The 25,651-nt window shown below is 38.3% G+C and overlaps 2 protein-coding genes across 4 annotated transcripts in view; one reads left to right on the top strand and one right to left on the bottom strand.

The window, feature by feature from the left end:
- Positions 1-1,517, bottom strand: part of nav1b (neuron navigator 1b) — a 52,082-nt gene extending 50,565 nt beyond the window's left edge. For all 3 annotated transcript variants that reach the window (XM_085457484.1, XM_085457483.1, XM_085457481.1), the window contains exons 1-2: positions 717-1,517; positions 318-406 (exon numbers count right to left, since the gene is read on the bottom strand). In XM_085457484.1, the coding sequence (XP_085313610.1) occupies positions 318-406; positions 717-1,498 (871 nt within the window). In that variant the 5' untranslated portion in view covers positions 1,499-1,517. The remainder of the gene's footprint in view (positions 1-317; positions 407-716) is intronic.
- Positions 1,518-19,703: 18,186 nt separating this feature from the next.
- Positions 19,704-24,366, top strand: csrp1b (cysteine and glycine-rich protein 1b). Its single transcript, XM_085457488.1, has 6 exons — positions 19,704-19,788; positions 20,647-20,756; positions 21,208-21,376; positions 21,650-21,779; positions 21,873-21,966; positions 22,796-24,366. The coding sequence occupies exons 2-6, from the start codon at positions 20,648-20,650 to the stop codon at positions 22,870-22,872; spliced, it is 579 nt and encodes a 192-aa protein (XP_085313614.1). The 5' UTR covers positions 19,704-19,788; position 20,647; the 3' UTR covers positions 22,873-24,366.
- Positions 24,367-25,651: the final 1,285 nt, after the last annotated feature.

The raw sequence follows: 25,651 nt of genomic DNA on the forward strand, positions 1-25,651 counted from the left end.
TAACTGAATATCAAAGAGCAAAGAATAAACCATAAGAGAGAAATGGAATACCAGATAAAAGATTAATGAGTTTTACCTTAAATTTGATGCCACTTCCACAAAAGAGTTGTTGATTTTTCGTATATTTATTTACTCATATGAATGAGAATAATTAAACATTTCATATGACAACAGCAAAGATCACAGAAATTCCAAAGTCTATGACCCTCCAAAGTTATTTGGTAACTCCTTAGAGGTGCAAGATCCCACATTAAGAACAACTGCTTTATAACAACAGATGTGTCCAGTAGAAAGATTAAGATTTCAAAAAGACTCACCTAGATCATCACAACAGACCTCCATGGAGTCAGAGGAGCAGTCACTGAGATCATCCAGGGAGGTATCTGTATCCTCGTGAATCTTAAACCTACAAAAAACAAACGAACAAAGAAACAAACGGGTCAACCAAACAAACGGTGGTTTAAATCCATGTCTGTTTAGACATAACTTCTGACCACTGAATACTGCATTCAAGAGAGTGAGGCTATATGTATAAACAGACACCAGGGAGCGGGGGGGGGGGGGGGGGGGGGGGGGGTGTCTTTCTTTTAATAAGACCATGAATAATAAAAAAAGTATGAGACATTATGAGTGTGCATTATTTTCTCTGTGTCCTAGAAATAAACTGCAATCTATTGTATATCTTCCTATCTTAAAAGGTGAAACACTGCCCTCACCTGAATCTAAATGGAGCAACAGCAGCCATGTTGACCTTTCCTGGCTCACTCCCTCTGCGTGGCAGGTTGAATGTTTGATGGGAAGACTTTGATTTGTTGAAAAGCTCCCTGTCAGAAGCTTCCAGCTCATAGTTGGAGATGTTCCTCACTTCTTTTTGGAAGTTCTCTATTCCTGCTGAAGATACTCCTGGTATCTCATTTCCATTTGCATTTTTACTATAAAGAAGACGTCCTCTTCCGTAGCCTACCTGAGGATTTGGTGGGCGGTGTCGCAAAGTGTTACCCTCTTGCGCATTGTCCACACTCCTCTGACGATACTTTCCAAAGGTCCAGTTCTTGTTAGTGTTTCTTCTTAACTGAAGGTCTCTCAAAGCTTTCTGGGTTATCGTGTCGCTGCGGATGTCTGATGTGTCTTTCGAGCGTGGAACTTCCCTCTTTGGTATCTGAGGGCTGCTGTAAGCTGAGCAGGTTCCATCAGCTCGCCCTGCAGCTGCTGAGCTTCTATGTGAATACATGCTAGTCTTTTGGTGCAGCAGGTTGTTCTTTAAAGCGGCACCTCTCAGCAACTCTGCAGCTCCTGAAGAACCAGAGAATGAAGAATATGTAGGCCGTCGTTTTGCGCTGTGCTGATACTGCATTGTGGGATTTGGGAGCCCACTATATTGCTCTTTGGGCTCTGCCTTTGAGACCGACATTGTGCTTCGAGGTGACGGCAGACTGGAGCTGACACCTGCGTCACTCTGCCTCCGAGATATGACTTTGATATTCACTCCGCTGCTCATGGTTGTTGATAGTCACTGCTCTGAGATCTGGAAAAGAATTCAGGAAAGACAAATACAGTACAGCAGTTACAACAAGTACAAGATAAAAATATATTTTCACAACAGCAGCAGCAATAGTAGTACATGTTTGTAGCAGTATTATGTGTAATAATAAATATTCAAATGTTTCAATATTGCCTTCTGTTATTTTGGTTTATTTCTGATTAGTTCAGTTCCAGTGTCAAGGTTGAATCTTGATTATTAAGAGGTGGGGGGTGTGGGTTGGTGTGGGATGGGGTGAGCACTTCTACTGATAAATGGCTGATATGGCAGGGCCATCAGCTAATGCATTCATCTGGGCCTCACAGGCTAAATAAGCTGGCTCAGATAAACTGTTCAGTCTCACTTCCAATTCACCTTGCATTAACCCTCTTTAATGTCTGTGGCTTGATTAGTTTATGTTTATTCAATTATCTTCAATTAAACATCTTGTGTGGACTCCTTGCCACCTACTTTTAGCCAGTTTGTGATAAACATTCTGCAGATTTTAATAATGCCACCAAACAATGACAGAGTTGGTTTTGTGTGGGGAAAAGAAGTGTTAGAAACAGAAAAATCAGTGAGCATTTATTTAATGGATGCAGACCTTTAAACATTAACATAAGGGCTAAGTCACACTATAGTACATAGGATCACAACGTCTTTGCCCGGTGACTGGACTGAATTGTTTTTGCCGTAAGCAACCAATTGCAAGTAGCTGGAGTGACCAACTAGTTGGCCAGAGATTAAGAGTGTGACTGCTTTGACTGCAAGGTCACGTGGCTGAAGGCAAACTGTCTCTAGATAATTGTGATCTTACTTTGACTAACTACAGTTAAGGTTTTCAAATAATTACTATTTAAGTAATAAATGCAACCAGACTGCCAGCACTTTGGAATCAATCTGCACCAGAGAGCAAAAACTCATTTCTGATGCCTTTTTTTGTTACAGGCTACTAAACTTAACTGGTTTCCAACTGGTTTTATTTCAGTTATATTCCTGTATGAACCAGAGTCAAATTCTTTGTTTGTGTGTACAAACATAGCCAAATTACATTTTCCACAAAATACTCTTTCAAAATCCTACTCAATAAGAGAATAGCAAATCAGTTGACACTGGAAAATCTATAGCTCTAAGTGACCTTCTTACTGTTATATACTGAAAAAATAACATATTTTTAAACCTTTCTGTGCACATCAAAATATACAAATGTTTATGTGTAGACATTGATCTTTGCTACATTGTGGATGATGGATAACGAGTGAGATTTTTATCTTACTAAATACTGTAAAACAGCTGCACATTCCAGGCTGTCTGCTTCAGAGACAGTTTCTAACCACATGACTTACTGAGTGAATACAAACATGAGCGAGTGGGAAGGAAGAAAGAGGAGAAGATGGTTTGAGGGGAAGGAGCATTATACCATTATGTATCGATTACAGCATCAAAGTAGCTTGAAGGTCTAAAAAACAGACCAGTCACCAGTTCAAATTCCTGTTTGGGGAGAAACACTAAGATCAGAAACGTCTCATGATGTTTGTGTGCCCTTGATTGCACCTCGACATGAAGCAGTGAAGCAAGAAAAAAAAAATCCGGGGTTAATAATAATGAAAGGAAAACAACACTTTTTAAAAAAGATACAATAGATTAAATTGAATTGTGATCAAAATAAGAAGAAAACAATTAAACTGCCTAATTTCTAATTAATCAAAGCACCATGTGCATTTCAAAATGTGCCATATGCTTCAACAGCTTTGCCTAATGTATTCTTGGTCCTTTACCCACAACCTCCAGTGTGAAACGTGCTGTGAAAGCCAGTGGCAGACTGACACCATTTGGCACATGCGGTAGGAGGATGGCTCCTTTCAGGCCATGCCAACACCGTCTGTCCCTGTCATGGCCAGCAGACAGCACCTCTCCTCCACAGATACAATGTAGTGATTCAACAATATATACCACTTCAATGAACTCAGTGAGGATGACTTTCCTGAATGGATTGTATAGTAGGTGTTGCAGATTCACATTTTCTTTCCTAGAAAAACTTTCTGTCATTAAAGCCCTCAGTCAAAACTGGAATCCGTTTTAAGCTCGGCAACTTTAATTCTCTATATTTTTAACTATTGTCTGTGTAACAATGATGGAAATCAAAATGCCCAACCACTGAATCAGACATAGTGATGTTTCTGAACCCCTTTCAACATTGCATAAGGCTACATTCAACACCAAAACAGATAAAATTGATGGAATAATCACACATTTATAGTTCATTTAACAACTACAACAAATATTGTGCAAGTATTTGGCTATTTACATTATTGTAAATTAAAATCTAGATGGTTATCTGTTTTGGACATTTCACTTAGGGGATGATGCGCCTTGTCGCAGTTTTCTGACACAGTTTCATAGATCAAAATATAAAATTTATGGTTCGTAGATAATACAAAGAATTGGTTTCAGCCCTACGATCAGATAATTATAAAGACTATAATGGATTCTGATTAAATATACACAGAAAGGAAAATAATGAGCATGCCCTGTTAACCCTGTCAAGGCAGACGTTGCCGATTTGCAACAGTTAAAAACTAACAACCTGATTATCCACATACATATTTTATGAGTTTTTTTACTCAGAAGTACCACTGCAGGACTTGGTTGTGCATTAGCAACAAAAAACTTAATTTGAGCCTGAGAGGGTTAATCTTTCTGAATATGTACATACAAAACCTCATTTAAGCAAATGTAAATAAATAAATAAATTAAAAAAAACACCACACACACACACACACACACACACACACACACACACAAAAACCTCCTTTGTTCACATGACTCTAGTATCTGGGTTTTTTTTTTATGATTAGCAGTGGGAATGCTGCAATATACATTGGTGTAGTAGTAGTGTAGACATTCCATTAGCTACACAATGCTCATAAAAAAGTTCCTGAAATGTTTTCAAGCGCTTCATGTTTGTCTTTTAATATAGAAATCATTCATTTTACTGCTGAGTTTTACTGAGTTTGTTGCACTAGTTGTTTCAGTATGTAACAATTAGTTTTTGCATTTTTCTTTTCCCAAAGCAAGGTACTTTTTGGCATTTCAAAAACACTTATTTTGTGTTTACTGTATTAATATAAAGTACATGCTTCCCAATAGTTTGCCGAGATTCCGTTTTGCAAGTGCTCATTCCATTAATTTAGTCTAAAGTGATTAAACATGTGATTTTAGTCTAAATAAATAACTGTTACTAGTAGTAGTTTTAATGATAGTTTTAAATAATATTTGGTAATAAAATCTGCACAATACTTCCATGTGTTTTATTGGGTTTTTTATGTTTTACTTGAGTGATGCCTTGAAACCCTTATACGTACACTGAAAATAAGGAAAGTTTAACCTGTCAAGGACAAAAACGTACAGAAAATTCTACATCAAGACTTGTAATCATAGCTTTCCTACTTTTGTTAAGCCTCGATTTACAGGTTGTTGGCGTGGTGGTTAGTGCTGTTGCCTCATAACAAGAGAGTCATGGGTCCAAAACCACAATCTGGCTAGTTTGCAGTGGGGTCCCTCTGAGTACTCTGGTTTCCTCCCACAGTTAAAAGTCATGCAGTTATTAGAGTTAAAATAAGAGTTAATTGGTGATTCCAAATTACCCATAAGTGTGAGTGCAAATAGTTGTTTGTCTCTTTGTGATAGACTGACGAGCTGCCCCAGTCCCCCTGCAACCCGGATAAAGATAGGAGGATGGAAGTTGTTGTAAATCCATTCAGTTTTTATGTTAACCAGACTCTAGACTTTGTTGAACATTATGTAATATGAAGACAACATTTAATTATTTAAGTATTTAAGTGACCGAGCAGTATTGGGGTAAAAGTTATTGAATAGTGTTGGAATAAAGTGACAAAACCGTGAAGGACTAAAATATTCCAAGAGCTCAACTTATTTCATTTAAACATGTTTCAATCATGTTTTATCAACACAAAATGCACAGGTTTATTGAATATGAATAAGTTGTGTTGATTTATCTCAGTTGTTTAAGTTTCTGCCAAAGCAAAACAACTGTGTGCAACCAATGTCCACTATTGAATTAAGTAAATCCAACATGTTCTTTTTTCAGTGTATGAGAAATACTGCTTATATGCATATGGATATGCACACACAAACACAATGGTTTTCATGTCATATTGAAATTAAAGCCACAACACACAAATACAAACAATTTAACACTGATAATTTAAAAGATTGCAAAGATAACTTATATTAGTTCCATTTTTTTATTTTTTATTTTAAGTTTTCTAAATAAATAACATGGTAGTATCCTCATTGAAAAAAGTTACATTTTTACCTATATCTCAAATAAATATTCTGTTTTAAATCTACACTGGCATAGCCAAAAGAAAATTTTTCATCTTACCTGAATAAAGAAGTGTCCAAACTTTGTGTTCCACAAAGAGACAATAAGCAGTGTGATGTGCAGGCTAACTGGCTCTCATAGTAGAGCTACACCTAATAGGGAGATCCAACTTAAGTAAGAGTGCTGTTTTGCAGAGAGCTTTGGCAAATGAGAAGTCAGTGAGAAAACTAGAGGGAAACCTTCATCTCCAACAGCTCAACAATCTCTAGTTTCTCTTCTCTTCCCCGAGGCCACATATACACACACCCACTTCACCTATTATGACCAGAGATTAGTGAGTCATACTTAAGTCTTTTGCCATTGGAATCATGTGTCACAATTTAAATGTGACTGTAAGCTTTTTATTTATTTATTTTTAAACATGCCAGTCTTTCAGCAAGCCATCATCAAAGCACCTTGCCAACTCTATGAGGAGCTAAAATTGCTAAAATTGTTCTCCAAACCTATCATCAAGCAAGAAGGCCAGACTAAAGATACTTAAACAGACCAACATCATGTCTGCAGAGGATCAGTTTACTCTACTCTAAAGTGTCCAGACTGCTCAGGAGCCCTGTACAGCTGATAATGTCAGGCCTGATAATGTACTCATAACACATCAGCAGATTAAATTTCAGGAAACGCCATTAATCCATTTTGGAAAATGTCTGAAATAAGGATAAAAAAAAAATAAAAATCTAGAAATAATCAACATTCAGTGAACCTTTTAAATGCTTATCAAGCCACATGTAACCATTTTATTTCACTTGCAAGGCCTAATTTTGGTGCCGGAGAAATACACAGTCCCAATCTCTTTGCTGCTCATGTTTCTCCCCATGTAGCCCAGCTCCAATAGATAAGCGCTGAATGAGTATATCATTACATTATCTACATAATTCAATTTTCTCAAGACTGTCATATTATCTACTTTTACAAGTTGCCTGATCTAATTGTTATATATAGCACCAAGGCCCAGATTCCTGATTTTCACCATTTCTTTCTGTGACCTAGCTTTCCCAAGGAGAAACTCTGCTGGGGGAAAAATGAACTGAGGTCAGCTCAGAATGATCAGCAGCACACAGATGCACACATCCAAATTTAATATATGCATATGAACTATGAAAATATGTAACTAATGGAAGTTTCTTCTTATATTTGGTGTAAGGCACAGTGTAAGTGATCCAGTTTCCAGAAGATAATTTAATCCAGTTAACAAAAAAATGTTAAATGAAAGTTGCAAATAAAAAAAGAAAAGAATAAATAAATAATAAATAAATAAATAAAATTTTATTTATATATCACCTTTCTAGACAGAGTCAAAAAGTGCTGCACAAAAGATAACAAATAATAAAAAGGTAAAACAGACAATATAAAACAGGCAAAAATTAACCAAAAACAGTTTTAAAAAGGTGAGTTCACAGTTCTTAATGTATGAGGGAGAGAGTTCCGGAGTCTCGGGGCCACAGTGGTAAAAGCTCTGTCACCCTTAGTCTGTTTTATAGCAAGTAAGCCCTGATCAGATGACCTCAGGGACCTGCTAGGGACATAGGGCTGTAGCAGATCGGAGATGTAGGCTGGTGCCAGTCCATGCAAGCCTCTGAATGTCAAGACCAGGATCTTAACACGTACTCTAAATTCAACAGGAAGCCAGTGTAGTTGAAATAGCAATGGTGTCACATGTGAATACTTGGAGGATTTTGTCAACAGCCTAGCGGCAGCATTTTGCACAGCCTGCAGATGATCCAGAGAACCTTTGCTTAGACACATAAACAAAGAGTTACAATAGTCCAAGTGTGAGGAAATAAATGCATGTATAGCAATCTCCAGTTCAGGGTGAGATAAAATAGGGCTTAACTTAGCCACACTTCTTAAATGATAAAAACAAGACCGAACCAGAGATTTCACATGCCCATCCAATGTGAGAGTCGAGTCAAAAGTCACACCTAAATTCCTGATAGAGGATTTAACATACACTGAAAGAGGACCAAGGGTTCTCACTATCTGGGATAAAAAATCTGTCCGCATATGAGGACTTCAGTTTTCCCCTCGTTGAGTTGGAGGAAATTTGCAGCCATTCAATGTTTGATGGAAATATCGTGATGCATGCTCAATCATCCAGGCAAGGACATCCCAAAAAGTTGGTTCTGTTTATCTAAATAAAAAGAATCAGCTTTTTGAAATAAGAGTAGCATTTGACTTATCTTGTTGCTTAATAATCAGTGTTTTGTGTTTAGCCACATTAGTGCTGTGTGACTGGAGCTCACAAAGTTAGTCAATTTACTAACTTTACACTTTCACATTTGGGTAAACTGAGTGAACTTTGATTAGCACAATGTATTCACTCATTCATATTCAATGTGAGAAGAGACACTCAGATCTGCTTTTACCCAGCCACCTCCTCCAGCTTTTCTTGGAGTGGTGGAAGAGTGGTTGTGGGGGACCAAAGCATTCCCAGACCAGGCGAGAGCCATAATCTCTACAAGTCCACGGGGCCTCTGAACCTCCTCCCATTTTGACAATCATAAAACACATTACCTAGGAGGCATTCAGGTCAAAGGCTACCTAAAACTGGGTACTTGCAATGTGTAAATGTGTAGTGGTGCTACTGTAAGCTATCTAGTAAGTGCAGAGACCCTTCAAAAGGAGATTGTTTCTGCAGTTTGCATCCATGAGCTTATCCTTTTGTTGACTACCCACAGCTTTTGGTCATAGATAAAATGGGGAAGGCAGACTGTTTGGTGAACTGACAGCTTTGCTTTCACTCACAGCTCTCTTTACACTACAATAAAGCTGTATGGCACAAGCACCATGGCAGACATGGCGTCAGTCCTTTAAATTAAATTTCCTTCTCCATCCCCCCTTACTTGTGAACAACATCCTGATAAAGTGCAGCCCTGGTGAAGCTGAACTCCCATTGGGAACTGAGTCTGACTTTTAATGCAAACCAAACACTCTATGGTTGTACCTGGACCAAATAGCCTGCAATCATGTGTCTAATACCCAATATTACACTTATAAATAATAACCAATACTACACATCTTTATGTTGGAACACTGTAGCAAAACTGCAGCAGAGTTCCAATAACCAAAGAGCCACTCAGGTTTGAATCAAGCAGGTCTTTCCTACCAACCATATCCCTCAAGGTTTCAGTGCCACTGCCACAAAGAGTCTATAAATTGGGCATGATTCAGCACCTTGCTGATAGATACCAAGATGGCCGGTGCATAAAAATAAACAAAAGCAAGGAAGTACCCCTGATGTTCACCTGTGAAAAACTGAATAGTGGACACAAGTATACCCACCCATGATTATTGCCTCTCATCTGCAACTTCTGCCCTTCTCCAGTACACTGGATCCTGATCTGTGTTGTCAGGTACACATTACTTTATCTGCACCGTTGTTTGTTTAAGTAATATGGAAGATGTAAATTTTAACAAATGACGAGTACTAGATGTTGTGGTTCTATGCATCTATCATATAAAAAACAAATCACATTTTATTCCTGTGTGTTTGATGACAAATTAATTTTAAGAACAAATTATAATTTGTTTTCAAACACGTTTTTGTGAACATCTAATATATTTACAGCAACTGTTTAAGTGCCCAACTGAAAAACTCGCCGTATTTCTATTTTGGGAATTACTGCAAGTTTTTCAGCGATCACATCACCTCCCTAATTTCAACACAATAGTTAAGTAATCCCTCCTCAATCCATCACACTGACTAACACATTTATAGCACTCTGCAGGAGCACTCATCAGCCGTGTGTCTGCTTACATAGAAAGGCATGTACATTGTTATGTAAAGTGAGTTTTGTGATCTCCAACTTCTCATCACTTCATTTAGTCTTGTAGATATTTGTTGTTCTTCAATTAGTGAAATGTTACCATGAAACTATTAACTACTGACATATTGTCTTTTTTTATTAAAGCTGTACTTTGTTTTGATGTTGAGATTAGAGGGGACATTTAGGCAAGTGCATTAATCCAGGGATTTACCCTTATTAGTCACTTTATGTAATTAACCATGGTCAGTAATGCTATGGCAGGATCAACAGCATTAAAAAGTTACATATTAAGTCCATATTATCGGCCACTGGTGATGTATTGATCTATATGTTTTAAAGCTTGAGTGGAGCACTTGTCCTTATAAATGAGCATCAAATACATTCATGTTCTTGCCAAATAGGCGAAATAAATGCTTACTAATCCTATTAGAATGAAGTAAAACTCCCAGTACTGAACAGTATTTCATAGTTGCATCCCAGCATATTTTCCCTGCACTGATTTTTATGCATTTCTTGTCAACGACCAATGCGTGGCTTGCAGAGATGAAGAGGGGAGGAACTGTAATGGATATGTATTGGGGAGATGTTAACTGCATATAATAGTAGTTTATTTATGCATGGGTCTGCTTGTAGTTTATCACCTTACGTTTAGTGATTATCTTGCTAGCTTTAATGATTTGTGCAGTTCATTGATGTCAAATTCTGAGCCATTATGCAATGCCTTCATGAGGCAGAAACATATGTTGCCAAGTGCTCAAAAACCCTATGATTTCATGATAAGGAATAATCGCCACAACCAGCAAGTATATAATGATTCCTTCTACCAAAAAATGTCAATTCAGAGATTTTTTTTTGGATAAAATGTGACTATCTTGTTATACTTTCAAGTGTAAACTATTCATTTTTTTGTTCATTTATTTCTTTATAAATGAGTTTGAACTAAATTCATTTCAGTGTACTGGATCCTATAGTGGAATTACCTAGGGGGCATCCAGGAAAACTTTCTGATGCTACAAATAAGGGATCAGAGGACTGATTACAAGCTTAAGATGAAAGTGATTGTTGGATGCAACTGTCAGCAGCAGTTCTTACAGATACTGCAAGTGCCATGTATAAAATAGGGCTCTAATTTCTGTAATTTTCTGCGCACTTGAGCTATTATGAGCTGATTTCGGTTCCTGCGCATGGAGGAGGACAAAAAAGGGGGAACAGGCGCATGATGGTAAAGTGCAAGCTGCATCCAGAATAGAAACAGCTACATTACATTGCAGATGCTGAGAAAGAGCATCGGCTCCAAATATCCACACAGACAGCATGCTAACACAAAGCAAGCCAATAACCCGGAGTGATGACAAAGCTGAGTCTATGTTGACTTCAACCCAGCAGCCTGACCCCGAACTTGAACAAATCACAAAGGCAGTAAGTTCGGTTTGCAGCATTGTGGCCTGCATTTCTACCTGTACATCTTTCTATAGTAGAATTACAGTGACAATCACTTTGTAATTGTGTTGAACTGGTTTTCAGCTTTGCAGTGTTCATACATACACTAAAAGAAAGAATGGATGTGTGCCCTCATTAGGATAGAGATTTGTGTAGCATGTGGGACTGCAGCCTACGGTTTATATTGTTAACTGGCAATTATGTGGCATCTTATGAAGTAAACTGAAAGTAATGTAACGGGTAGTGTAGCAAATTACTTTCTCCAAGAAGTAATTAAGTAACATACTGTATTATTTAGTAATTAGTTGTCGTTTAAAAAAAGTGAGTGAGGTCATTTCATGTAGACATGCCACATCATGTTGCCTCTTTGACATAAATGATTTAATTTATCTGAATTACAACAAACAAAAGTATACACAGCCCTGAAGGATTATGAGCAGTGCGGTATGTTCAGCTGTGAAATCCCTTAAGCGCACTAAAACAACCTGCTGCTGTAGTTATGCAGCTGTTATGCAACTGACACGGTTGTTTGAGGTGAACAGAAACTCCTATAGAAAAATGAAAACGTTTGCCCTGCATGCTGCAGCACCGTGATGAGTCTAAGTGTGGGCAGTTGTCTGTGATGGTTCAACAGCCTTGTGAACTGGGTTATTAGAACAGGTAGGAGGGGAAATGTGGATCAAAAATATACTTTAATCATGGACCAAAATCCAGCAACACCCAAAATAGAAACAGTGATTCAGATCATGCATAAGAAAGTAAGACATGATTTGTTACTTTCATCTTCCAGGCTGCCTGAGGTTAAAAGATTTACAAGTTTCTTTTCTTTATCCACATTCTGCTGAAACTATATGATTGATGACTGACTGACTACACTGAACTAACTTACACCATACCATGTACAATAAAGCAGATAGTTTGCCAGTGACAGTCTTTAGTTTGCAGACATTTATTTTACATGGTCAAACTCAGAATCACCAAAGTCCTTCTTTCACTTGCCACAGTCAAAGTCACATCTGATATGACCGACTGAGCATCTGCTCATGCCATTCCCGAAAGCTGTCACCACAATCAGCTTGTCACAATAGCCAGCAGTAAAATGAAAGGCAGAGTAAAGCCAGGGCTTTCTTTTCCTTTCTCTTGACACAAACTTGAAAATTGTACCGTACGACAAGGTGCTTCACTATGATACATGTATGGCAGTTGTCATTCATTTAAGAATTCGCTTAACTACAACACACCTTTAGCCAGAAAGGAATAAACTGCTTACAACAGTTTACAAAGTTGCAGTGAAAACTGTGTACATTAACACTGGTGAACAAAAACTCATGGAAATTTTAACCCTCTTAATCTTGCAGTGTTATCAGTCCAGATTAAAACAAGGCTGAGCTTTCCTCCTAGTAGGGTCTTAACATAATCCTAGCTGAAGCCTGTCAAGTCAGCAAACTGACCTTTTCCACAAACAGCTAAGGTTTCCACGTGAAACACAAAAAAATAGTGAAACAGTCGTGCTTTTGTTATACAGTTCTCTCTTATAATGCATTGTCCCAGTGCTACTGCACATGTGGGGTTCAGAGTTTGTGTTCTTTTCCCAGAAACTGGTGATACTGTTTAACTTAAAACACTTCAGCCACATACCTGCCAGCAAGAGACCTCCACAGCTGCCAGATGTTCAACACAGTTCACACATCCAGCAATGTGGCGTCCTGTGAATGCTTAATAAAGAATTTGAACCTCCCTAGGTTAATATGCATACTGTTTTCACTAACAGTACACCAAAAATGCTCTTCCATCAGAATCTGCTCAGCTGAGCAGATTCTGATGGAAGAATAGGGGAAGAATGGGGGGCAACTGCGCTGAAATGTCAGCGTGCCTGCAACATGTCACTCAGCAGCTGACAACAGCGACATAAATTGTAACCAGAAGACTTAAAACTGAGGCGCTGCTCTTCCTGGAGGTTTTCTTAGTCAAAACAATCATTTGTTTATTTTTATATGTGTACACTTTAACAAAAAGCAATTAGAATGAGTCATGACATGCATTAATCTTTCCGCCACGCCATTTACATAAAAATGATCCAGAAAAACCGTATGTGAGTGCACAGCTCAGCCTGACATTGTCACTCAGAAGCAGCCCACGATTGCCATCTTTGACATGCTTCCCCTGGCAGCCATCACTGACCCTGCATAAACAACATAAAGCTAGAACATGCACAAAATGGGAGAAGTCACCCCTTGTCATGTCTGAGCTCTGACAAAGGTTTATTCTGAACACCCATTATTATATAACAGCTTTATAGGGAACACATAAAATATGTATCAAGTTTTCCAAAGCCGGCATACATGTCATTTTCGGTTAGCCAAGGTGGAACATGTCTGCTACTGGAGCGTGTCTGCGGACGAGATTTTCCAAACCCCCCACACACACACACACACACACACACACACACAGGATTCAGGACGCTCTGAGACGTGGCATTTACAAGAAGGGAAAATAAATAAATAAATCTCCCTTTGAACATCATGGTCTCCAGCATTTGAAAACATCCCATCATAACGTCATTGTGCATGCGTGTGTTGTTACACCACAACTGTCGTTGTTATTGATGGTATTTGTAACTCAAAATGAGCTATTTTAGTGTTCAGTAGCTCACTGACCAGAATGCCTACACTGCTACTTCTTTTGACAGGATGATGAAAAGGAAACTACAAGGCATCTGCAAATGCAGCAGGTCTGAAAGTCTTGTACATGATGGGTACTCCCGGGAAGAGGCTAAAATATGCCCTTAGCTACATTTTATAAAAATCACCATAATAAATGTCTCACCAGAGACGACTGTTTCTGTGTTGTGTCATGATAATCCAGCAACTCTGAAATTAGTTAAGTTCACGTTGCATACATGTTAGATCTGTTTTATTTAGAATGACATCACCCACCATTAGTGTTATAGTGTTATGCCAAGCCCCATGTATGGACTCCCTTTGTAGAATTGAATTACTTTATGGTTTGCACTGTATGCATTAGTGCATGCTCACGTTGAATGGCACTTCAGTTCTGTTTAGTACAGACCAGCATGTGTCTGCGGAAAAGCACTACCAAGTACCAAATTGAAAGAAAAAAAAAAAGTGCTGATAGAGCATGCTTTTTTCTTGGTTTTTTTATCCCTCTAAACATCACATTGATGTTACACAGATAGGCACATTCTTACCAGACAGCAGTTTGACTCCCAGTAATTTCAGGATTCATAATCCTCATCGTATTCTTGCCCAACTAATGTTATTCCCATAATGTTAGCAATCTAACACTTTACACTAAGATACTGAAGCTTACCTTCTAAACATCAGCATAGTGGAAGTGCCAGCATGCACACAGTACGTTAGCATGATGAGTGCAGCATGTAGCTTACACAACCACCTCACAGAGTCTCCAGGAATTTCTTTGTTTTCCACTGCATTGTGGAGGAGTTTTTCTATATCATTTGGGAAACCATTAAACATCTGAGAAGTTGTTTGTTTGCTTGTTTTTGTTTTAATCTGCCATTGAAACTGTAGCTGAGTTTTGGCCATTTGGAGATGAAAAGCTGTAAACAGTTATAAAGATATTTTCTTTCAGTTGGATTACTGGTCAATGAAAAGAACTCAATGAGCTCAGTGCAATAAACCCAATATTTGAATTTATATCAGCCTCTCAAAGAAATATCTTGAATTTTGGGCTGCTAAATACTCTGCTGAATCTAGGCCTATTGGCATTGAAGCAGCCATTAAAAATCACACAACATATTAGCACACGGACTTGATAAAATGATATATTTCATTATTTTTCCCTCCTTAAAACTAAAACTCTTTAAATTTCAAAGGAAGTCTTGTCTTCCAGCACTGAAACAAGAGCTCATATTGATTCAGTCTTTGATGAGGACATCAAAAACCAAATCACGAATAATCACAGGCTACTGGAGCTCAGTGTAAACTTAGTAGATTAGCAGTGATATGGATGAGCCTGACGCAGAAGTAGCCTCCAGCACAAACAGTTATGAGTCAGCAGTATATCCCAGACATTTGCTAGGCATATGACTCCCTGTACAAGGCACGGACAATAAAAATCTTTGCAGGAATTAGTTGAGCTGTTTGACTGTGTCCTATTCCCCTCAGGCTCTTTTTCTTTTTTGTCATACACATGATAGAAATCTCTCCACAGGACACTGCTGTTAAAGGACTGTGTGTGCCGATTCCTCGCATGCTCAACAAATACTACATCAAAATGCACTTATGGTAGTAGAATCATTCAACTGAGATGTTTAGAGAGAACAGGAAATAAAAAGCTAGTATTAACGAAATGATTTCAAGTCCAGTTTAATTCAAAATAATTTATTTCTTGCTAGTCTATTTTTATTATAACGGATTATTAAACGGACATTGTTTTCTCTATTTATTAAGCAAGAAACCCAAACTTACCTATAATTGACGCTGACAAAACTTAATGAAATGCTAACAAGCTCAGAACATGTGGATGCTGAGTGATGAGCAATATCTCCAGACCTCCATCAGTCCATCCTCGTTGCAGCCCATGTGCTCAAAGTCCTGTGGAAGTCTACTGTCCGGTATGCAAATACCCAGAACACCAAAGAAGCAGCTTCCAGCTCTGAAGCATCTCAGCCTCTGTCCGATGCCTGGATCAAAGTGGGACTGCTCTCTTCCCGCTTGCATAACAATACTCTAGACACATCCTCAGCTGCTGCTGGTGCCTGTGGATGGGACTACTTAGCTACCAGGCGATCTCTCTCTCTGACTTGCAAATGGACCTGGCACCGTTCCAGTCCAAGTCTTTCTGAACAAAAGTGCTGAGCTTAAACTGGGTCATATACCTGGTGAAACACTCATAAAACAGCCTCATATTCTGCACTTAGTAATCTCTGGCGCTTTCTGTCACTGCATAGCTTGGCGGATTGCGTATGCATCTTTTCTGCCTGGCGCTCAATGTCCTGAGTCACAGCTAGAGCCAGTGAACTGGACTAATTTGAATTGTCAATGCATGTTTGTAGTTGGCTGCCTACGGGGCACAGGCAGCACGACCCCTACTGAGAATCTGGGCCAAAGGAAGCCGGCTCAGAGGTGTCAGCTCAGGAAAAAAAAAAAGAATGACAGGAGGAGCGATGATATGGTGACAGCATGGGTTCACACATTTTTTTCCTCATAATATTTAAGGCTGGGATTACAAACTGTGACTAAGACACCCCTCTCTGTGTGGTACAACCAAATATTAGAAAGCGAGTCATATGATCAGCTTACAAGGTTGAATATGTGCAGGCTAAGGACATGTAGTGGAATATAACTAAAATTAACCTGTGCTGAAAGCAATGAAACTACACACTTCAAACGGGTGTGAAGACAGAGGGCAATGAGTGATTTGATGGTGGGGTACGCCATAATTCTCGCACATTTGAGAAAATTGCCTGCCCTTGAAGTTAAATCGCTCTGCAGGATGACTTAAGTTCACAAGGGGAGATTATAGACTGTGGCAGTTTAGAAATTAGACCCCTATGTCCTCTGTGTCTGAGTCTTAAACAGGAGATAAGTGAGGATTACAGTCAAAGATGTGCACTGGCTGGACGCAGAAATTTTCAGAAAACTGTAATTAATCCTCACGCTGCACAGATACTCCACACGTTTGCTGTCTGACCTTGAGAGATGCAAATTACTATCTACATTATAAGATCCCTCGCACAGGGCTGAACATAGTCACAGCTTAATTAAAGGTGGCAAGATAAACAATCAGTAGTATTACAAGCAGGTACAAACATCTCAAGTGAACTGCAATGATAAAAAAAAGTCCTTCATCGTCTTATTAACTGTGCACTTCACACTCTGATGCTTGCATATGCTGCGTCAGATAATAAGCCTTGTCACCTTTTGCATCAGCACACAGCACATATAACACAGACAGAAAAACGGGTGTGTCTCAAACATAAGCTCTGCCCATATGTGACCTCTGCTGGCTAATTCGTGTAGCTACGTCTCTACGCCTCTCATTATGGCCACAGTGCGTGCTGCAAAGCAGGACTTTGCAATGGATTCAGTAAAACATCAAACTGCTGCTCCCTGAATCAGAGAGAATTGTTCAGTGCTGAAATCCTGCCAAAAATCCCTCTAAACACAATTATCTCATTCCCACCCCACCCTAAATGCATCCAAGGTTTTTGCTGAACAAATCACGGTTATATTTTTCCATCCTAATCTGCTCTAATGACATTAGACAAAACATTGCAAACACTTTTGGCTACTTGTGTTTGAAAAGCTATTTTTGCTTTCTCACACAAAATAATAGAGATTCAGAATGGAGGGAGAACAGGTTTACTGCTAAAAAGTTCAAATTCAATACACTTTTCAATGTGCCGAAAAGGGCGCCTAGTGCAACCAATGACTTGTGCATCAGTCTGATCCTTAAATGCAATATTTAAGGAAGTTAATCAGAAAATTACTAAACAATATTGTTTATTATTTCCTTTTCTTTTTTTAATGTCTTTTTCCTTTTTCTCTGTTTGATTAAATGGTGTGGAAAAGGTCAGCAAGAAGTAAAAACTTGCCATAAAAATTTATAAAGGTGAAGGTAACATATTAAAGCGCTTGTTTAAACTAAAGATATAAGGTGAAATAAAACCAGAAAGTACTCTCATTAGAGAAGCTCAGCTGTGTAAATTTGGGGCATTTTGCTTCTAAAATGACAGATTACTTTTATAGATTCCTCAACTAAACAGTTTAATCTTAAGTAGTGAAATGAAAACAAACACAAAAACAACCAGTGAAAAATTGGAAAAAATTAGGCTACATGAGGTTGTTTTGGCAGAAGTAACACATGACAACATGAACCAAACTATGAATATCAATCAGTTGAATACGAAACACTGCTGTGTATCCAGCCAAACACACCAACACAACACAAACACATTCTCAGTGTGAAGTCAGCTCACCTCTTCCTCCTCACCTGATAACTGGCAAAGCTTCTCCAAGAAATGTTGCCAAAAGCAAGATCATTAGCAAAGAAGTGCTGGATTTAAGTCAGGTGTTTTGTTTTGTTTTTAAAATAGGACCAAATTCCTCCATGAGACTTCAAGAGCAATCACTGCTCCTCCACACACTGATGGATGGACCACAGCCCAGCTCCGTCACTGCCTCTTATCATGCTTTCCCTCTCAGTCTGTGCTCTTCCTCTGGATTAATCCATTGAGTAGCTGTCACTCCACCCCTCTCTTCCTCTTGTTTCCCTCTCTGTCATGAGCCTAATCACATGTACACATACTCTACAACTAGCCAAGGCGGATGTCCACAGAGCAGAAACAGAGGGCTAGTGTTAGCCAATGGCAGGCTATAAATAGGCTTCTTGAGTTCATCATTGTCTCTTCGTATGATGGTGAAGAGCCTGGAGGGCTTAGAAGGAGGGAGAAAGGCACAGCATCACTATCTGCTGGCTTTTACTTCTCTCCTTGCATCGGCTGTAATCTCCATATCGGTTCCCATTTAAACAAACACAAATGACTTTCTCCCTGAAGAATAATAGTAATGCTCTCATCTAAAGTCAGAACCAAAACAATTAAAGCTGCTCTCAGCTACAACATGGCAGACAAATGGATTTCATTTTTTTTATTTTTTTTTTTAAAAAAAAAGGTTCATAAATATTTCTAATGGGTTTCTTTATTCCTGCCAAATCACACAGCTAAATGAAAAGTTCTGCTGCTCTTTTGTGCCATTTAATTGTTGGTTTCTCTAGTGCAATCTTACTTCTATGGTTACAAAGAAGGTAAACCTAAAACATATATTTTTTGTCACTGGGACTTGTGGAGGATGTACTTTATATCTTGCTTAGTTTTCTCAGAATTTTATTCAGTCTTTTTATATTCTAATGATTTTCTTTGCTTATGTAACGTACTTCGAAATACATTGTTTGAAAAATAAAAGCATTTCCATTGCCCTGCCTTTCTTCCTCTTGTTCTTCTTTCAGGTGCTCCCTTTAGGGGTCAACAACAGCTCATCTGCTTCCATCTCACTCTATCCTCAGGACCATCTTCTGTCACACCACCCCTCTGCATTTCCTCCATCACCACATTCATCCTTCTATGAGGTCTTAATCATTCTCTCTTGCCTGGCAGCTCCATATTCAACATCCTTTACCCATAATACCTACTATTCCTCCTCTGCACATGTGCAAACAATATAAGCCCTGTCTCTCTGTTGCTTTGACCATGTGTGTGTGTGTTTAAAAATAAGTCATTAAATGATGTTTATCTAATATTTACATCAGTTTTCAATTCTCAAAGCTCTCAAAATTCAACCTTTTACCTCTTCTTACCACTTGGGACAACGAGTGTGCAAACTTACAAGTTGCAGACATTTAGCAATTTGATTCAAGAACACAATATAAAACACATGCCACGACAGTGAATCTTCATTCCTTCTCTCTCCCATCTCTCGATAACTACTCATTATCTTCCTCCTCCTCTTCCTCCCTGCATCTCTCTCCCTCCGTGTCTTTTTGTCACAGCTCCTCCCTCACTTCAACATGGGCCTCCCTCTGTTTCTCTGCTAACAAGTGTCTCTTCTCAGCTCAGCTGTCTCACTGTTTCATCAAACACCCACTGAGAGGAGCGTCGCTTTGACTTGTTACGGGTAAGATAAATCTGAATAATTTTTTATATCTCAGCACTTAATCATACAATTTCACGCTGCAGCACAAATTTGTCTTTACTTTGTGCAAGCAATAAATGCACGATGGAAGTTTTACTTGAAATTGAAATGTTTGGGGTTTTTTTGTTTTTGTTTTTTTAAATTGGGAGTAAATATAATAACGTAAAAGAAGCACTGATAGACATACAATTTAGAAATAGTCAAGAGGCTTTTCCTGAGCATCAGTAGCACTGGCATCCAATAAGAAATAACTGCTGTTTAATATCTAAAAATACCTTCAAACAAACTTTCATTTTTTGAGACAATTTTATGTGTGATTAGAAATAATTAACTATACATAAAAAAACAAAACAATGTTGGATCATCAAAAGTTGTTAACAATGCTGTTGTGACTACAAAACAAATTAAAAGTAGATTATTTGATTTCTCTGTGTATGATAGCACGAGCCAGGCATATCTGAAATGTCACATAGTGTGTTTGCCATTAAAATGCTTTGAATTTTTGAAACCCAGAGCGATATTGATGTGGTGTTTATACAGAGCCTCACGTCATTTTATCTGAGTAAGCTGGTTTAGTGCTATCTAAAAAATGCAAGATACTTTGCATTTTACAATAAGGTCTGAACAGCCCTTCTGTTATCCACTCAACCCAGCAGGCTTAAACTGGAAAACAGAAGAAAGAGCAATATATCAGAGAAAACTGGTGCTTCTCCTTTTATAGGAATTGTTGTATCTAGCCTCAAGTGCTGCAGAAGGCCTCTGTCTGACCAAGAATGATCTGAACATTATATATACAATGGATGAGAAATATACATAAGCAGCTCTCCTGTGTGTTTGCAGAATGCCTTTAGGGGGAGGAAATAAGTGTGGCTGCTGCCAGAAACCTGTCTACTTTGCTGAGGAAGTGCAGTGTGAGGGAAAGAGCTGGCATAAATCCTGTTTTCTGTGCAGTAAGTATTGAGAACTTAAGGTAATCCGAATCATTTGATCAACAACTTCTTTAAATCATAAGAAGTGCCCGGCGGGAATGCAGAGTATTTGGCATCACAGGAGTAAAGTGAGCATCCACAGCTTTTCACTAAGACATCTCAGTCCTTATTTGGATCCACTGCAAACATGTGACAAATACTTGGGCTTCCTTTTATGGCGAAGGAAGGTACACACACTCAGTCTCAAACACTGAGCAGTATTTATCTGAGACTGCCACTGTGGTGTACACCATTCCCTTCTGTCACACAGACTTTGTGGGTATGCCACAGCTAAACATCTGTTTTTTAAAAAAAATGGCGGCTTGTGGTGGGTGACTGCTTTTGAAAGATAAGCTCGTGCTGTAGATGCTTGAGAACTAACGAAAGAAAACTATGTGTATATTTGTTTTTCTCCCTTTATCTCTGTTTTAAGTGGTGTGTAAGAAAAACTTGGACAGCACAACTGTGGCTGTTCATGTGGATGAGATCTACTGCAAATCCTGCTATGGCAAGAAATATGGGCCAAAAGGCTATGGCTACGGAGGTGGAGCTGGCACGCTGAGTATGGATACAGGAGAGGGTCTTGGAATCAAGCCTGAAGTGTGAGAAAAACAACTTCCTCCTTTCTTTAACTGCTGAAACATTCAGATATATAACAAAGAACTCTATAATCAAAACAAAGACTAATATTTTATGTATGTTTGATTTACCACATGATATAATAAAACACACCAAACCTCTTCAGGTTCTGTATTTAAAGCTTAAATGACAGATGAGTACGAGGAAAGAAATACATTGATTTTTTTTTTTTCTTAATTCCATATGAAAAGCTTTTTTTTTCCCCCCCCCCCCCCCTCTTTCTCTTCTAATGGCAGGCAAGCTCCTCATCGCCCCACAAATAACCCCAACTCCTCCAAGTTTGCCCAGAAAGCAGGAGGCTCAGATGTGTGTCCACGCTGTGGGAAAACAGTGTATGCAGCAGAGAAGGTTATTGGGGGAGGCAATGTAAGAAAGAGAAAAGCTGCAGTCTCAATGTGCAGTCTTGTTTCAAAATAAAAGTAGATGACGATTTAAAACATTTCTTCCATGTCTCTTCAGTCATGGCATAAGAGCTGTTTTCGCTGTGCCAAATGTGGAAAAGGACTGGAGTCCACAACCCTTGCTGATAGAGATGGGGAGATCTACTGTAAAGGTTTGTGTATAAAAGTATTATCTAAAAGACAAAAATATCCCCGGGTTCAAACTGATTAAATATAGAAAATGCCATTTTTTCTTGTGTAATAAGTGTATAGTACATTTATATTATATTACCATATTTTAATTACCAAATAAAGACATAAACTGACATGTCAGTTTATAACTGACAAAATAATAAAGCATATTAAACACTTCCCATCTGTCTGTTCAAAGTCACTCAACTGAGTAAAAAGACAAAATAACATTGAAAATCACTATGATATCTCTGGTATGTTTGAGTTGAACTGCATGTCCACTGCCAAATTACTTGAGACAGATGCTCAAATGGCAGCAGCTCTGACACATTGACCAAGATTTCATTAAATTTATGCATTCATTTTTTTTAATTTTTTTTTTAATTAACACCAATTCTAATGACAGGCCTAATTGATTTTACGACTGTAAGGCCAATCCAATATTCAATGATCAATGAGGCCAATCCAACACTTTGTGCGATATTCATTAATAACAGGAACATTTCAGTAGACAATTAAGAATATGTTTTCCCACACATTCCTTCCGTCTTCCATCAGAAAGCACTAACACGTTTATGCATTGCAAAATGGTCCACTATAGGCCTTTCTCAGTTCTAAAAAAAACTTCTAAGTGCATTCGTAGTAAACCCTTGACAAACAGCAATAAAATTATAATTTCCCAGTATATAGTTAATATTTTATATGCTTAAATGTTGATATCCTTATCAAGCTCATAATTCCAGCATTAGTTCTATATTCTATATACAAATTATGCACAGGATTTCTCATTCATTTTAATTTCCTTTACAGGTTGCTATGCAAAGAACTTTGGTCCAAAGGGTTTTGGCTTTGGTCAGGGTGCAGGCGCTCTTGCTCATTCCCAGTAAAGCCTGAAGCCTTAGCTCACCTGGGACTGACATCTGGTGGGCTCCGATATCACAGCTTCTGGGATCTCTCAGTCAACATGAAGCTTATTTCACTTTGCCCTTTCACTTTAGCTACAGGCAATGAAAAATGAAAGAAGCACACATCAGCAGCTCTTTGAAAATATTCACCAAGCAAAGTCTGTTCCTTACTTGATGTTGCATTAGACTCCAGTGTATACAACCCCAAGTCCAAAAAAAGTTGGGATGTGTACGTGTTATAAATAAAGATGGACAGAAGTGATTTGCAAATCTCATAAATCTATATTTTATTCACAATGGAACACAGAAAAGGCATTACATGCTTAAAATGAGGTATTTTACTTTTTCATTTTGAATTTGCTGGCAGCAGCATCGTTCAAATAATTTGGGATCACGACAGCAAAGGAAGTGCAAACGTAAGACTAAAAAACACAAAGCAGTAGGAACAGAAATTCAACAATCTGGAAAACACTGCATCCACAAATTGATGATCAGCATTCTGAAATTTTACCAGAAAGTAATATACCATCATCAAAAGATTGAGAGAATCTGAAGAAATCTGTGTCCAAGGGACAAAAATGAAAATCAGTACTGGAATCATGTGATCATCAGTAAACTCATCGGGACGACATTAAAAACATAACGGTCATAGATATTGCCTGCATGTACTCAGGAACACCTCTAGAAACCATCGTCTCTCAACACAGTTCACTGTGTCATCCACAAATGCAGGTTAAACCTCTATTATCCAAAGAAGTGCAAATACAGAGGTTACAGAAACAAGTTCCAGACTTGTATGGACCGTTAAAGGAAGACGAGTTGGTACACCGTGGTAAACACGGCCCTGTCACAACTTGCTTGGGACAAGGCTGTGACATGTTTTTGCTGTCAGATTCAAAATGACCACATTTTATTTTAAATTTGTACATTTTCTCAGTTTACACATTTGCTATGTTTTTTATTTTCTGTTGTGAATAAAATGTGAGTTTGAGATTTGCAAATCATTGCATTCTATTTACCTGATTACATTTGCTACATTGACATAAGTGTAGCAAACACATCTACAAATGTTACACTGACATCTAATTCGTGTGCACTCACTGAGTAGTTAACAATTTGGCTTAAACAGCACTAGAACATGTACACAAAAGCAACTTGGCTTATCGAGTGCTAAATTTAAATAACATCTAAAAATAATAGACAACAAGAACAAAAGAAGAAATTATACACTGACAACTGTGAGAAAACAGTCTTAACATGCCTCAGTTACATTGGTGCTGAAGCTTTTCTTACTGCCGAATGTTATAATTAATATCTTAAGAAATGCATTTCTTGCTCTAACACAAAATAAATTTAATGGCAAAAGCAAACAGTAAGTTTGAAAGTTTTCCTTACTTGTCGTAGTGCAAAGTTTTTCATTGTTGTTTTTTTATCTGCTACTCAGATCTGATTAAATCAGCATGCATGTTTATGTGATCTCAAGTGTGCTTGACAATCTTTCTAAATGATTATCTAACTTAACAACATGCCAGTTGTTGTGGTGAACAACAGAGCCATAGTATTCAGCCCCATCTCTGGCTGCACCGAGGAGTTGGCACACTGGCCAAAGCGCTATGCAGCTGTGGTGGTGGTATTTGTACCACCACCACAGATGTGTGAGTCACATCGGCAACAAAACTACAGCAGAAAGTCACGCAAACATCAAGTGTTACAGGGAAAAGCGCAACTCTTTCATTTTGTTGATATGCTTACATAAATATGCACTAGTCACCAGAATGTTATGGCTAATATTGTGTAGGCGATCCAGTTGCAGCTGAGGGTTTCCTGTGGTGTCTGCTATGGACTGAACTTATTCTCTCCTTCATTCTTTCTTGGCAGTCTGGTGGCAGTTGCAGTCCTGTTTCTTAAAACCAGTGTTTTGTTATGTGTTGTTTGGGAGTGCCATTGCCGTAGGGATTTGTGCCATTTTGGAACAATGTTTATGTGGGTGGTAACATACAGATAAGAGTCAGTACTCAAGCTTTTTGAATCGACAGCATTATCAATCACACATCCCTCGTCTGTGATTTTAATGGTGCAGCAGTTTGTGTTAAATAGGAAAACCCCACAGATCCCCTTAAGCCAGTTTCTGTAGAAAGCAACAGAGTAGCACTCCATCACAATAAGATGCATTTTTCAATTATCAATAGGTCTGTCTTTAAATTTCTCCATATATTGACGTAATGTTGGTGTACTTGTTATACACTACCATATCACATTAAAAATCCAAGAGCAAAGAAGGGAATATGCCATCATGTGACCACTCAGTGACAGGGCACTCAGTTCTATGTCATATCAGACTTTACAGAACAAGTACTGGCAGTTTATCCACATACACAGTAATAAAACCTGAATCATTCGGTTGACATTTTAAAGTTTTTTGTCTTAGAAAAAAAACAAACAAAAACAAACAAAAACAAAACCCAGAAAACACCCAGAGACTAGTGCAATGTACACCACATAATCCCTTTTCATCTGTATTTATCCTTCCTGCTTCCTGGAAACTGTGCTACAAACACTCACAGGACTGCCGATTCTGCCATATATGCTGTGGAATCAGAATCAGCTGCCATGAGCTAGGAGGGCAACTCAAATCAGATGCAGGGATTGAGTCCTGACTTAGTGAGAGCAAAAGATTATTTCCTGCATAGTCCATTTCACATCCTTGCTTCAAAAATAATAAATAAATAATAATAAGACACAGCTTGAATTATAACTGAAA

Source organism: Copadichromis virginalis, linkage group LG5 (assembly GCF_057382275.1).
Source record: "Copadichromis virginalis isolate Kocher_CV1m ecotype Utaka linkage group LG5, C_Virginalis_male_GT1.1, whole genome shotgun sequence".
Taxonomy (NCBI): Eukaryota; Metazoa; Chordata; class Actinopteri; order Cichliformes; family Cichlidae; genus Copadichromis; species Copadichromis virginalis.